The 12,207-nt window shown below is 43.4% G+C and overlaps 1 protein-coding gene across 2 annotated transcripts in view; it reads right to left on the reverse strand.

Annotated features, from left to right (window-relative positions):
* Window positions 1-12,207, reverse strand: part of mre11a (MRE11 homolog A, double strand break repair nuclease) — a 57,152-nt gene that overhangs the window by 28,460 nt on the left and 16,485 nt on the right. For both annotated transcript variants that reach the window (XM_076283043.1, XM_076283044.1), the window contains 2 exons: window positions 501-588; window positions 1-27 (listed from right to left, as the gene is read on the reverse strand). The exon at window positions 1-27 is cut by the window's left edge and continues 115 nt beyond it. In XM_076283043.1, the coding sequence (XP_076139158.1) occupies window positions 1-27; window positions 501-588 (115 nt within the window). The remainder of the gene's footprint in view (window positions 28-500; window positions 589-12,207) is intronic.

Below are 12,207 nucleotides of genomic sequence, written 5' to 3' on the forward strand. Positions count from 1 at the left end.
GACATCGAGAGCACATAGGCCGTCCGCCTACACACACACACACACACCTTTCAATCTATCATGTTGGTGTAGCAACTAGGTCTTAATATGAATCTGTGTCTACACACCCCTACACACCCTCCTACACACCCTCCTTCACCCCTACACACCCCTACACACCCTCTTTAGCTACTAGCCACTGTTTAGCTTGGGATTTCTCAGGAACAGAGGCATGTAGAAATAAACGGTTTGCACCCACCTACACCCCTACACACCCCTCCACACCCCTACACACCCATACACACCGAGAGCTTGAAGTCTCACCTTTCAAATGAGCCATAGTATGTGTGAGGTTGCTATGGGAATGAGGCTGTTGTACACTATAGTTCTTGCACCACTGTCCAATGACTGCATTTGGACAGGGTATTGATCTGAACTTACTGATTACATTTTCAACACTAACACTGATCTGAACTTCTGAAACACACACACACGCACACACACACACATAACAAGCTTACCCCCGTAGGGTCATCATGGTTTCCATGTACACTGAAGACGGGTATGGAGATGTTAAGATTCTCATCCTGGTAATTCACCCAGGGGAACCTGTGCACACACACACACACACACGTTAGTATACCTAACATGCACTCTATATTGGATACACACACTCACACGACAACACTCATAACGACACATACATTCACTTCTAACACAAACACACATGCACATGTTAATATACCCTATATTAAATACACACACTGGATAATCTAATTGATCTCTACACACACTCTGGATAATCAAATTGATCTCTACACACACTATACGCACACTCTGGATAATCTAATTGATCTCTACACACACTCTGCACACACTCTGGATAATCTAATTGATCTCGACACACACTCTGGATAATCTAATTGATCTCTACACACACTCTGGATAATCCAATTGGTCTAGGGCCTATTGATCTCTACACACACTCTGGATAATCTAATTGGTCTAGGGCCTATTAATCTCTACACACACTCTGGATAATCTAATTGGTCTAGGCGTGTGTGTGTGTGTGTGTGTGTGTGTGTATGGGTGCATGTGTGTAGATGTCCTCTGTAATCTAATTGATCTAGGCGTGTGTGTGTGTGTGTGTATGAGCGCATGTGTGTAGATGTCCTCTGTAATCTGATTGGTCTAGGGCCTATTGATCTCTACACACACTCTGGATAATCTGATTGGTCTAGGTGTGTGTGTGTGTGTATGAGCGCATGTGTGTAGATGTCCTCTGTAATCTGATTGGTCTAGGGCCTATTGATCTCTACACACACTCTGGATAATCTAATTGGTCTAGGGCGCGCGCGTGTGTGTGTGCGTGTATATGAGCATGTGTGTAGATGTCCTCTGTAATCTGATGGTCTAGGTGTGTGTAGGTGTATGAGAGCAGAATGAGAGTAATTTGATTAGTCTAGGGCCTATTGATCTCTACACACACTCTGTAATCTGATTGGTCTAGGGCCTATTGATCTCTACACAAACTCTGTAATCTGATTGGTCTAGGCGTGTGTGTGTATGAGACATGGAGGTATTATATATATAACTGGAGAGAGTGACTAAGTCCCGCCCTCCATACAAATGAATGGTGGAGGCTAGGCTAGTAAATCCGGCCAATTCATAGTCAACGCCATTTTGAACACTGGGGTTCGGATCCAGCGCCAGTCGGCTCTGACCATGCGCCAAGTTCCAAAGCTGGAAATGACGCATGGACCAACGTCGATTTTTATTGGATATTCTGTAAAAAGAGTGTCATCCTCCAGTAAGAGGGTGGCGATAATGCACATAAAGTCCTTGCCTCATAACAAGAAGAAGAAAAAGTTGCTCGGGAACGCGCATGGAGTCCGAGTGGAGTCGCCCTGAAGCGCAACTTAATTTCATTGGATAACAGCGGCTCTAACTATGAGCGGTCTGCATGCTGTCCTGCTGCAAATATGCATTCGAACTTGACGTGAAATATTCGTAGTCGAACTATAAATAAACTATTCGGTTTTTAGTGCCATGTGTAGCGCATTTTTACAGTCTATGAATATTTTGTTTTTTATGTTATTGTTTGCCATCTCATAGCGGGTGTTCTAAACGTATTCTAGCGTTGGCCCATGACCAAATCAAGCCAGTAATAGCCAGTAGCCACAATAATGACTGGAGCCAGAGCCCTCAATAGCCACCCTGTTTTGAAAATGGAAGATAACGCACAGAACGGTCAGCCTGAGCGGACAATTACGTCCCCAACTCATCTAAAATGTGGTGTCTTTACTTTGAGTTGTACACCACAGATGGTAAAGTAACGGTTAAAGAGAATGTTGTCTGCGGACTCAGCAAAAAACAGTTTACTTACGCATCCACGACATCCAATCTTCGCGCTCACCTGTGGAGTTACCATCCAAATGAGGCAGCGGTGTCAGAGGCACAGTAGATGGCCAGAGCATCGCCAGGCGTCCAACATCGTATGATTGCATACTTTCCGTAAATCCTAAATTATGTCCAGGGTCTGCTATTAACTTAGGCTGCAAAGCACAGGTATTTATTTGAGATAGGCTTATTCGAGGCAGACCTTTATTTCTTGTATTTGTACGTTATTGTGAGACATGCGTTTTGTTTGGAGCGGCATACCAGGCTATCAAACGCAGATGATTTTCGGTTTTGGTATGGATTAATTTACTTTTTGACTTTTATTATATAGTTAAATGTTGAGGCTGATGGGCATTTAAATCTAGAGGGTATTTAATGATCACTGTAAAGTTTCGTGTAGTTGAAAAAGTGTTGGAATTTCCAGCTGTTTATTGCGAGACAAGGCCTTTTTCATTCATTGAACGTGCGCTGTGCTCTAATGGAAACCTTATTGCATGGCGAAGTAGCCTAAATTTAGTTTTTTTTTAAATTATGCATGGTTTACTTTTTATTAAATTCGTAGGCTGGAATGCCTCGCGGCAATAATTGTGTTTAAATGTAGTAGCCTAGTGCTTCAGCCTCTGGCAAGCTCCAAAGGGGGCGGCTATAGGTTGAGAGCAACGTGTTGGAGACCCATGGTGTAACGAGACAAGGTCTTTATGCCGCTGTTGTGTAATTTATTGTCTTTAATCATGTTTAGGCTACGTTTGTTCGGGACAAACATCAACGAAACAAGATCAATACAATTTTCTTTATTTGTTTATTTGTCATACGATGGATAAACAACCATAATATGCACGTCTTCTCATAGGATCCTCAAGAAATACGCTCTGAATAACGTTTGGCTGTAGCCGCCGGATAGGTACCCGCCCACCAACATGTACGCGCATGAGAGCTCGTGCCCAACACGGATTTTCGTGCATGGAGCTGGTTCCAAATGCTCCATGCAGCGCCATATTTGAAAATGGCGTATGCTAACATGCCGAAGCTAATCTGCACGCTCTTGACCCCCTGGTATGAGAGCATGTGTGTAGATGTCCTCTGTAATCTGATTGGTCTAGGGCCTATTGATCTGTATTCTGATTGGTCTAGGGCAGAGATGGGCAACTGGCGGCCCTCCTCCTCACTCAGTGTGGCCCCCAGATCAATTTTGAAATGTTTGTTTCACGTGGTTTGAAATGTCATTAAAATGTTCGTTCCACGTGTTTTGAAATGTCATTAAAATGTTCGTTCCACGTGTTTTGAAATGTCATTAAAATGTTTGTTTCACGTGGTTTTTACCACATCTGAATCTGAACAGGATCCTTATTGTAATGATACGGTAGGGCTGCACAATTAATCGAATTTTAATCACGATCACGATTTTGGCTTCCCACCATCAAATTTGCGTGATCGAGCGATATTTCAAATGCGTGCTCTACCCATAGAACCAACCTGGCAACCAATAGAACGCTCCGCTACAAAACAAATCAAGCGCTCCTTAAACCTGTCTGACCATGTGCCTGCATGCAGCCTACCAATGACAGCTGTTCCCTGCACTGCTCAGCCTGATGCACTGTGGACTAGTGACATTATGTTAACTATTAGTAGGCTAGTTAGACTATACGATAAACGACGATCAAAAATCAAATGTGTGGCAGAGAAGAAGGCCAAGAGCTTGTCCCTCGAAGCGGATCATCCATTGTTCGAAAATATTTCGGATTTCAGGCAAGTTAAGTTAACCAAAAATATAAGCAAAGCAGGGCTCTCAACTCATACCGTGAAACACATCACATGACGTAAACCACACATGCCTTTTTTAGCACGTTAACTTTTAGTCCTTGTTTGCTTCCTCTGATAGCCTATACTGTAATAAGAGTTGAACTAACGACGGGATCCGTGAATTTTATTCATGTATTTTATAAGCTACATGTGCAACCTATGCGTTTCAAGACACAGCCTACTCAAAACAAGTGAACAATAATGAAAATGTAGCCTACACGTCAGTGTTTTACATATCAACGAATGACTAAACCAGGGGTGTCCAAACTGCGGCCAGCCATGCACTTTAATCCGGCCCGCCGAGCATTTATTAGTTTATCATAGGCGCTCGCTATTTTTTTCCAGCGATAGACGACGTTGTGGTTAACTTTAGGCTACTGCAAACTGCTTTACACTCTTCTTAGAGAACGTTTACAATGTCAATGTCAAAACAGCTTGTCACATCGAGATACATAGAACCTCCATTGCAGCAGATCTAACTACGTTATGCTAGTCCATTTAATTGGGGACGCATTTGAGCGTGGGAGAGAGGGCGATGGCAACAGTAGTTCCCACTACTCACCATTTATAAACTGTGAGAGGGCACAGCACTAGCCATAGGCACAGCACTAGCCATAGGCTATATTTGAGTGGAGCTGGCAGAGTCTTAAAGTGACAGTGCACCATTTATAAATGAATTAAACAGAATCAAATTAACAGTATTTCTTAAGAAATTAATTTTCTACAACAAAATTATTTTGTCATTTAAATAATACAAAACATTATTTTTATTATTATTATTATTTGTGTGTGGCCCGCTGGCCAATTTTCAAAACCCAATAAAACCCAATGTGGCCCTTCAGTCAAAAAGTTGACACCCCTGGACTAACGATTACAGTAAACAGATGAACACAAAGCAGAGCTTAAGTGGCTAATGGGGAGCGTTGGGAGGATTCCCGGTGGGCGTTTTCCAAAATATTAACAAAGTAGCACGCACAAAACATTTGTTTGGAAGTTGTTTGTAAGTTTGTAAGTCGCAGTCAAATTTATATTTGCAGTAATTTAGGGGAGTAAATGTGAGGCGAAGAATTTGGGTGAGCCAGATAGCAAGTCCAATATGTTTAGGGAAAAAATATTTTTGTCCCTAAAATTAATTAATAATAGTGATAAATAATCGTGATCTCAATATTGATCAAAATAATCGTGATTATCATTTTGGTCATAATCGTGCAGCCCTATGATACGGTCCACCGATAGGGGCGCTTCCTATATAAAACATTATTATATATATTATAAAACATCCAGCGGAGTCGAGCCTTCTTCACTAGCGAGAGAGGAAGAGACACGGTTTATAAAGAAAACTCAGAATCGTAGACAAGGTGGGAAAGGTTCATACAAGGTGGGAAACAGCTGATCTTATCACAGAATTCAAAGTCAACTTATGTGTTTAGTAGGTTATGCTTAGAAACGAAACCAGCCGTGAACTTAAGTCAACACTACAACACCATGCACCACGAAGATAACTAAAAGTCGGCTACATCGGAGCTGCTAGAGCCGCTGTCGTAGCCGACCTCAACGTAAAGCAGGGTTCCCATGGGTCATGGAATTTCAGTAATACCATCAGCATTTTAATGAAGTCTATTCCAGACATGGAACGTCAGGCAATTATATATTTTCTGGGGCAAAGTCATGGAATATCAGAGAATTTTGTTGTAGGAGTTTAAAATTGTCTTGCCAGAATACATTAGGCCTAATACAATGCATGCAGCATAGGTGTTTATTGAGTTATTAGCTTTTTCCATTACTAGGCCTACTTGCTTGAGTGGTTGTAGTTAGCCCTACCTGTTTTTTTTTCTCTCAATTTCCCGATTGGTCATGGAAATTCAGTATTTTTCTCAGGGAAAAGATTTGACTTAGAGTGGGAACCCTGGTAAAGATACACTAACAACAGAGCCTTTTTACAAGAGTCACTATTACCCATTACAGTGGGAAAAAGGTTTATTGTGAATGTGTAATATTTTTTAGTTTATTTCAAGTTCATTGGTGAATAGAAGCAATATTAAAAATATTCAATTAATGCATGTTTAATAAATCGTGCAGACATAGGCTAGGCCTACTGTATATATTTTTAATACTCCTGATTCCTGATATCCCAGTGGTGGACGTGTGCAGTCACATCTAGCCCTCTGACAGCGACAAGAACATTTTGTGGCCCTCTCTATCATCAAAGTTGCCCATCCCTAATCTAGGGGGTATTCCAAGTACATAGATAGATAGATAGATAGATAGATAGATAGATAGATACTTCATTGATCCCCAAGGGGAAATTCAAGATGATACAGGTACACATACAAGCTTGTCACTAAACCACGTACATGGAATACCCTCCTGGTGTAGTAGTGAGTGTTATGTAGTGTTTTGTGTGCAGTACAGTATTGTGGGTAATGTAGTGCTTGTGTACAGTATTGTGGGTAATGTAGTCCTTGTGTATAGTATTGTGGGTAATGTGGTGCTTGTGTATAGTAAGTGCTTGTGTATAGTATTGTGGGTAATGTAGTGCTTGTGTATAGTATTGTGGGTAATGTAGTGCTTGTGTATAGTATTGTGGGTAATGTAGTGCTTGTGTATAGTAAGTGCTTGTTAAGGATCGACCGATACGGATTTTTTAGTGCCGGTACCAATACCGATTTTTTTCCATCAGCCTAAGCCGATGACCGATACAGGCTGCCTATTTTCTTGAGCCGATATTTGGAGCCGATACTGCTTTTATTTTGCTCCCTCAATTTACATCATACAAATGACACATAATTACACAAATGATAACAAATGTTATAAGTCTCAATTTAAAAAAGGAACATTGAACTTATGGATGGGTGCACTGAATATGATTAACTGTGCAAAATGCTTTCATCATCTTACAACACAGCCTTGATGATGCATTGCTTGCTGACATATTATAAGACATAATTCAGGTCATCACAAAATGTCCTTTGTCAACACATTTAAATAATTTAAGAAAACAAGCCTGAAAATTAGCTATTGAAATAAAGTGCTTGATTTGTAATTTAAGACTGCATGGTTTCAATTTTTCTATGTCTATATTTTTCTAAAAAAAGCTGCCAGATGTCAACCACAGAACATTAATCAGCAGAGGAAAATAACGTGGTGTCAAATGTTTCTGTTCTAAACGGCATCAACGTCAAAAGGTCTAAAACATATCTCAGTTAGAGCTGGGACAACGCGTCCACGTAATCGTCAAGCATAACGTGTGCTGCTAAATATTTTTAATTTTACACCTTCAGTGTTTTCCATATGTTGACTAATCTGTGGCTGGGCACCACGAAATCAAAACCGGCCACCACACGTGGATGTTCTATGTTCTAGGCCTGGTATTTAAATTAAAGATAATATAAAATAATTTCATTGAGCTGCACTTTTTACTCACACAGCCTTTCCTCGCCCCGCCCGCTCTCTCTCGTAACGAGCCCGCTGCTCCTCCTCTGCATGTGCATTTAACAAAATATTCACGATTGTTGAATTGTTGATTGCTGTTGCCACATAGAAGCACTGCATAGAACACAGTGGGCTAAATTGCTATTAAATCCGCTTAGCATCGTGACCATGCTGCACAAATTTGTTCAAAACCGCTGCATTAAAGTTAAAGTAAACTCTGCGAAGGTCTTATCACAACATAGTACATTGAGGAGACTAAACAAAGTTAAGTTACAGTATGCAATCAAGCAGTAGCCCTATCTCAAAGCTAACATTAGAATACTGTTTGTATGTCAAGTTTAGCATGCTTACTTGCAGCTGCTTGTATTACTCATGCAGGGCTCATTTTATTGACTCCCGATCCCGATAGAAATGGAAAAGTGTTTTCCAAGACTCAAAAGTGCTTGTCCAAAGTCAAAGTCAAAGTCAAAGTCAAAGTCAGCTTTATTGTCAATTTCTTCACATGTTCCAGACATACAAAGAGATCGAAATTACGTTTCTCACTATCCCACGGTGGAGACAAGACATATTTTACCAATTTTTAAGTCCACAGACAAACATAACATTCAAGTAAACAAAAAGTAAGTAAATAAGTAAATAAGAGGGCACATATAATGAAAAAATAAGAGCAGCAAAAAATGGTTGAAATTGTGCAGACAGTCAATAAAATAAAATACTAGTGCAAAGTCAGGCCAATAAGAGGCTGAGGTAGTTCTGTTTGACCTAAGTAAGAAATAAAGTGGCATAGTGGTGCAAGTTATGTAAGAGCAGCAGAAGTGTTGTGTTTTCAGGACAACAACAACAAGTTGCAAAGTGTACAAGTGTGCAAGTGGAGTGGTGCAGGCGGCCATTGTGGGTCCAATGTCCAGGATGTTATGTAGCTGAGGGTGGAGGGGGGAGAGGAGGGAGAGAGTTCAGCATCCTAACAGCTTGGTGTATGAAGCTGTTGGTGAGTCTGGTAGTGCGGGAGCGCAGGCTTCTGTACCTCTTCCCAGAGGGCAGTAGATCGATCAAACAGATTGTGAGCGGGGTGACTTGCATCACTCACAATTTTCGTCGCCTTGCGGGTGAGGTGGGTGGTGTAAATGTCCTTCAGGGAGGGGAGTGAAGCACCAATAATCCTTCCAGCTGTGTTCACTATGCGCTGCAGGGCTTTCCTGTTGTATTCAGTGCAGCTTCCGCCCCACACAGCGATACAGCTGGAGAGGATGCTCTCAATGGTGCCTCGGTAGAATGTGGTCATGATGGCTGGTGGAGCACTTGCTCGCCTGAGTTTCCGCAGGAAGTACAGGCGGCGCTGAGCTCTCTTCGCCAGTGATGCTGTGTTGGTGGTCCAGGAGAGGTCTTCACTGATGTGCACCCCCAGGAATTTGGTGCTGCTCGCTCTCTCCACCACAGCACCGTCGATGGTCAGTGGCAGGTGTTGGGTGTGACCTCTCCGGAAGTCAACAACAATCTCTTTGGTCTTGCTGACGTTCAGCAGGAGGTTGTTGTCCCTGCACCACGTGGTCAGATGGTCGACCTCCAATCAGTATTGAGTCTCGTTGCCCTTGGTGATGAGACCCACCAGAGTTGTGTTGTCAGCAAATTTCACTATGTGATTGTTGCTGTAGGTTGCAGTGCAGTCATGCGTCAGCAGGGTGAAGAGCAGCGGACTGAGCACGCAGCCTTGGGGGGCCCCTGTGCTCAGTGTGATGCTGCTTGAGGTATTGTTGCCAACACGTACTACTTGAGGCCTCTGACAGAGGAAGTCCAGTAGCCAGTTGCAGAGGTAGGTACTGAGTCCCAGTTTGTCAAGTTTGCAGATGAGTTGTTGTGGTATTATGGTGTTGAATGCAGAACTCAAGTCTATAAACAGCAATCTCACATATGAGTCTCTTTTTTCCAGGTGGGTGAGGGCTGGGTGGAGGGCAGAGCAGATTGCATCCTCTGTAGACCGTTTGGCTCGGTATGCAAACTGGAAGGGGTCCAGGGTGGGGGGGAGAATGGATTTGATATGTGACATGACAAGCCGCTCAAAGCACTTCATGATGATGGGTGTCAGTGCCACAGGGCGGTAGTCATTGAAGCAGGATGGAGCAGTTTTCTTCGGCACAGGTATGATGGTGGCAGCTTTGAAACAAGATGGGACGATGGCTTGCTTCAGGGAAGTGTTAAAGATGTCTGTGAAGACATCCTTAAGCTCCCCTGCGCAGTCCTTCAGCGCACGACCAGGGATGTTGTCTGGACCTGTTGCCTTACGGGTGTTGATAGCAGCAAGTGTCCTCTTCACGCTGTCGGCAGAGAGGCACAGGGGCTGCTCATGTAGAGGGGGATGGGTCTTCTGTGGGCAGGTGCTTTTTTGTGCTTCAAAGCGAGCAAAGAAGCGGTTCAGGTTGTTGAGCAGAGGGATGTTGCTCTCGCAGCTCTGTGGCGCGGGCTTGTAGTCCGTGAGGGCCTGAATGCCCTGCCATAGGCTTTGTGCGTTCCTGCTGTCTCTGAAGTGGGTGGTTATCTTGTGAGTGTATTCCTTTTTTGCTTCCTTGATGCCACGGGACAGGTTGGCTCTCTCTGTTCTCATGCCAGCTTCATCCCCAGCTCTGTAGGCTTTGTCTCTGGCCCTCAGCAGCCTGAGGACATCCCCTGTCAGCCATGGCTTCCAGTTAGCCCGAGTGATGATGTCTTTTGTGTGGGTCACATCATCGATGCACTTGGTGATGTAAGAGGTTACAGTGTCTGTATACTCCTCTATGTCTGTCTGGTTGTTGTAAGTGGCTGCCTGCTTAAACATTTCCCAGTCTGTTGTGTCAAAGCAGTCTTGAAGAGCATCGGAGGCTCCCTCAGGCCACACTTTTACCTGCTTACGAACCGGTTTGTTCACTTTTACCCTTTGTCTGTATGCGGGCATTAGCATAACAGTGATATGGTCTGAAAGTCCAATGTGGGGGAGGGGGGTGGCTTTGTATGCTCCTTTGTGTGTAGTGTAGACCAGGTCCAGGATGTTATCTCCTCTTGTTGGAAAATCAACATGCTGGTGTAGCTTTGGAAGTACAGTTTTAAGGTTAGCATGGTTAAAATCTCCAGTGAAGATGGTGAAACCGTCTGGGTGTGCCGTCTGTTGTTCACTGACAGCCTGGTACAGTTCACTAAGAGCCGCGTTCTTATCGTTGTTGTTGTTGGTAGGCGGGATGTATACTGCGACTAGCAGAATCGCAGTAATTTCCCTTGGCAGGTAAAAAGGACGGCACTTTATGATCATAAACTCTGCCAGTGGTGAGCAGTGTTTGCATACTACTACAGTGTCCCGGCACCATTCGTCACGGATGTAAACACAGATTCCTCCTCCTCGTGATTTACCTCCCTTTACAATGGCCCGGTCTGCTCGATAGCATGCTAGCTGCTCCAGTTGTACAGCAGAGTCCGGAATGTTGTCATTTAACCAAGTCTCAGTGAAGACAAGCACACAGCAGTTACTTACTGTCCGGTTCGTTGATCTCAGCAGTCGTATGTGATCCATTTTGTTGTCCAGTGATCGTACATTTGCCAGGAGAATGGATGGTATGGCTGGGCGAGTTGGGCTGGCCGCTAGCCTGGCCCGGACGCCTCCGCGCTTGCCCCTCTTCTGCTTCCTCGCACACCGCTTCCGACGCTTTCTTTCCGGGGGAGGAGTAGCAGGCGAGTCCGGTGTTGTTGCAGGCCGGAGTAGTCCGAGTTCCTTTAGCGTCTCTGTTGCAAAGTCCAGAACGCTGCAAAACTTGCTTTTGCAGATGTCAATTAAAAACTGTCTGCTGTACTTGTAGTACGACGTAGTAAGACGAGACGAACACATAAAACTTTCGGACAAACACTTTTTAAACGAACAAAACACCGTACGGTTGGGACAGAGAGAGGTCGCTGCGTGTTCAAAGGAGAAGTACGAACTGTTATTTGAACTAACTACGTTATGAATTGCATCCACACATCAGCAGCCTTTTAACTGTGTTAATGTTAATTGCAAGGATTCCCACACGAACGTCTTAAAATGACAGGCACTCAATTAGACATACACTAGCCTACTGAATGCTACCTCTGACCAGAGAATGTCTAATAGAGCATCACAGTCCCGCCCACAGGAGTTTCCGGAAGTAAGAATTCAATGCAATTTCTCCATTGACAATTCGGGTATAAGCCATAAAAACTTAACTGCACATGGTAGACTCAAAACCAGCTACGGCTGTACTAAGCGATTGTGTATGCTCATATAGACGCCAAAAAATCACGGGGCACTAACCTTGTTTTGAGATAAATGTCTTTTATTCGCATGTCTTGGATAAGTACTTCATTACCCACAATCCTGAACAATCCCACAGTGATGCCTCTGATTGGTGGAAAGGCCGTTAAGGTCATAGTTTGAAACTTTATCAGCGAAAATTATTGACAAAGATGGCGGAGTCTTTTACTGCCATTGGCGAAAATCGTAATGTGAATAAAAACTTTCTAGACGAACATTGGTACTTGTATCAACAAGGATTGTGGTTTATATATCACACGAACTTAGTCAGGGCCAATACACCATCAAATAGAACACTGGAAATGCTA

The sequence above is a fragment of the Alosa pseudoharengus genome, unplaced genomic scaffold, assembly GCF_046254945.1.
Source record: "Alosa pseudoharengus isolate Yale_2024_CS ecotype anadromous, Long Island Sound unplaced genomic scaffold, YU_APseudo_1.1 YU_APseudo_1.1_scf_13, whole genome shotgun sequence".
Taxonomy (NCBI): Eukaryota; Metazoa; Chordata; class Actinopteri; order Clupeiformes; family Clupeidae; genus Alosa; species Alosa pseudoharengus.